Source organism: Meleagris gallopavo, chromosome 5, assembly GCF_000146605.3.
Source record: "Meleagris gallopavo isolate NT-WF06-2002-E0010 breed Aviagen turkey brand Nicholas breeding stock chromosome 5, Turkey_5.1, whole genome shotgun sequence".
Taxonomy (NCBI): domain Eukaryota; kingdom Metazoa; phylum Chordata; class Aves; order Galliformes; family Phasianidae; genus Meleagris; species Meleagris gallopavo.
Window position 1 is genome coordinate 17,496,540 of NC_015015.2, and position 1,227 is coordinate 17,497,766.

The 1,227-nt window shown below is 52.9% G+C and overlaps 1 protein-coding gene across 1 annotated transcript in view; it reads right to left on the minus strand.

Moving 5' to 3' along the window:
* The window catches only part of LMO2 (LIM domain only 2), a gene marked incomplete at its 5' end in the record, with an annotated part of 6,330 nt that extends 5,182 nt beyond the window's left edge, over positions 1 to 1,148 (minus strand). Inside the window, one exon of the mRNA XM_031553377.1 lies at positions 1,000 to 1,148. Coding sequence (XP_031409237.1) covers positions 1,000 to 1,148 — 149 coding nt within the window. The remainder of the gene's footprint in view (positions 1 to 999) is intronic.
* Positions 1,149 to 1,227: the final 79 nt, after the last annotated feature.

Consider the following 1,227-nt stretch of genomic DNA (forward strand, 5'->3'; position numbering starts at 1 on the left):
GACCGCTGGTCAACATCTTCTGTGCTACAAAACTGATCCTGTAGCTTTCATGAGCTGAGCCCTGGGATGTGATGAGACAACATGCTCAGCCCAGTGCTTTCCCAGCACCCAAGCTGCTGGGCCCCAGCAGTGCTGCCCAGGCTCTGTAGATTCCCATTGAAACTCCAGGCAGAGTGAGCTGTGAGCAGGAGCAGGCCCTGCTTATTCCAAGCTTTCTCTATTGAGCCCCATAGTTCCATTCTTAGAGAGTGGGCTCCACTCGGATGAGCTCTGAGTGCCACCCAACAGAACACGCAGCTGCAAGGGAACGCACCTTAGTGTCCCTTATTGGCCATCATGCGAAACCTGAGATTGCAGCCCCAAAAAATATTTTGGTCTCACAGGTTCTGGGAATCACAAGGCAGCTCTGTAACAGCCCCACACATGTTTCTGAGGAACAGAATTTCTTTCTTCTGCACCGGTTTTCTGATGTCCACATATTTGCATGCCAGCGAAGTCAGTAGGACACCAAGCAGGAAAGCAAATAAATACTGCTAAAACGCTGCAGCGCAAACCGGGACATCGACACCCAGGAGTTCAGATGATGATTTCTCATAGACAATAAAAGAAAAAACGTAGTACACAAAAAATCAAAAGCAACACGGCAGGAATTGATTTAACCCGCAGTGGGGATGGTTCCCCTGTGCTCACTCGCAGCTTCAAGAGACGGCATTAGAATATCTCACAGGAAACAAACCGCGAACGACCGAACTTAACTAAGATCTATGTTTTAAGTGCTATCTGAAGCAAGGAGATTTTCTTTCTTTCGCTCTTATCACGATTCCAGACGGGTGTAACTGCAGCTACGAAGGCGTGCAGCGCTGTTTTAAGCCGAGTTGCCATCGCCCCTCGCAAGGACGGTGCCTGCATGTGCGGGAGGGCTGCACAAACCGGCTGCGGGACGGGACCTGTGGGTCGGCCCCTTCCACGAACATGAAAAACACGGAGGGGAATTCTCACCACCTGCACCGTGGGGTCCCTCCGCACGCCCTTTGCGCAACGCCTCCCCCAGCAAAGCCCTTGAAAGTTGCAAAGCGCCTCGCGTTGTGTAAATGTGGAAGTCGGGCACCCGCATATAACAGCTCCGACCTTTCGCTATAATCGGCGAAGGGAGCGGGGCAGGTCCGGGGAACCTGGAACGATCACCGCCTTCAGCTTGGCTGAGAGCCCCGCAGCGGGTCCCGCAAC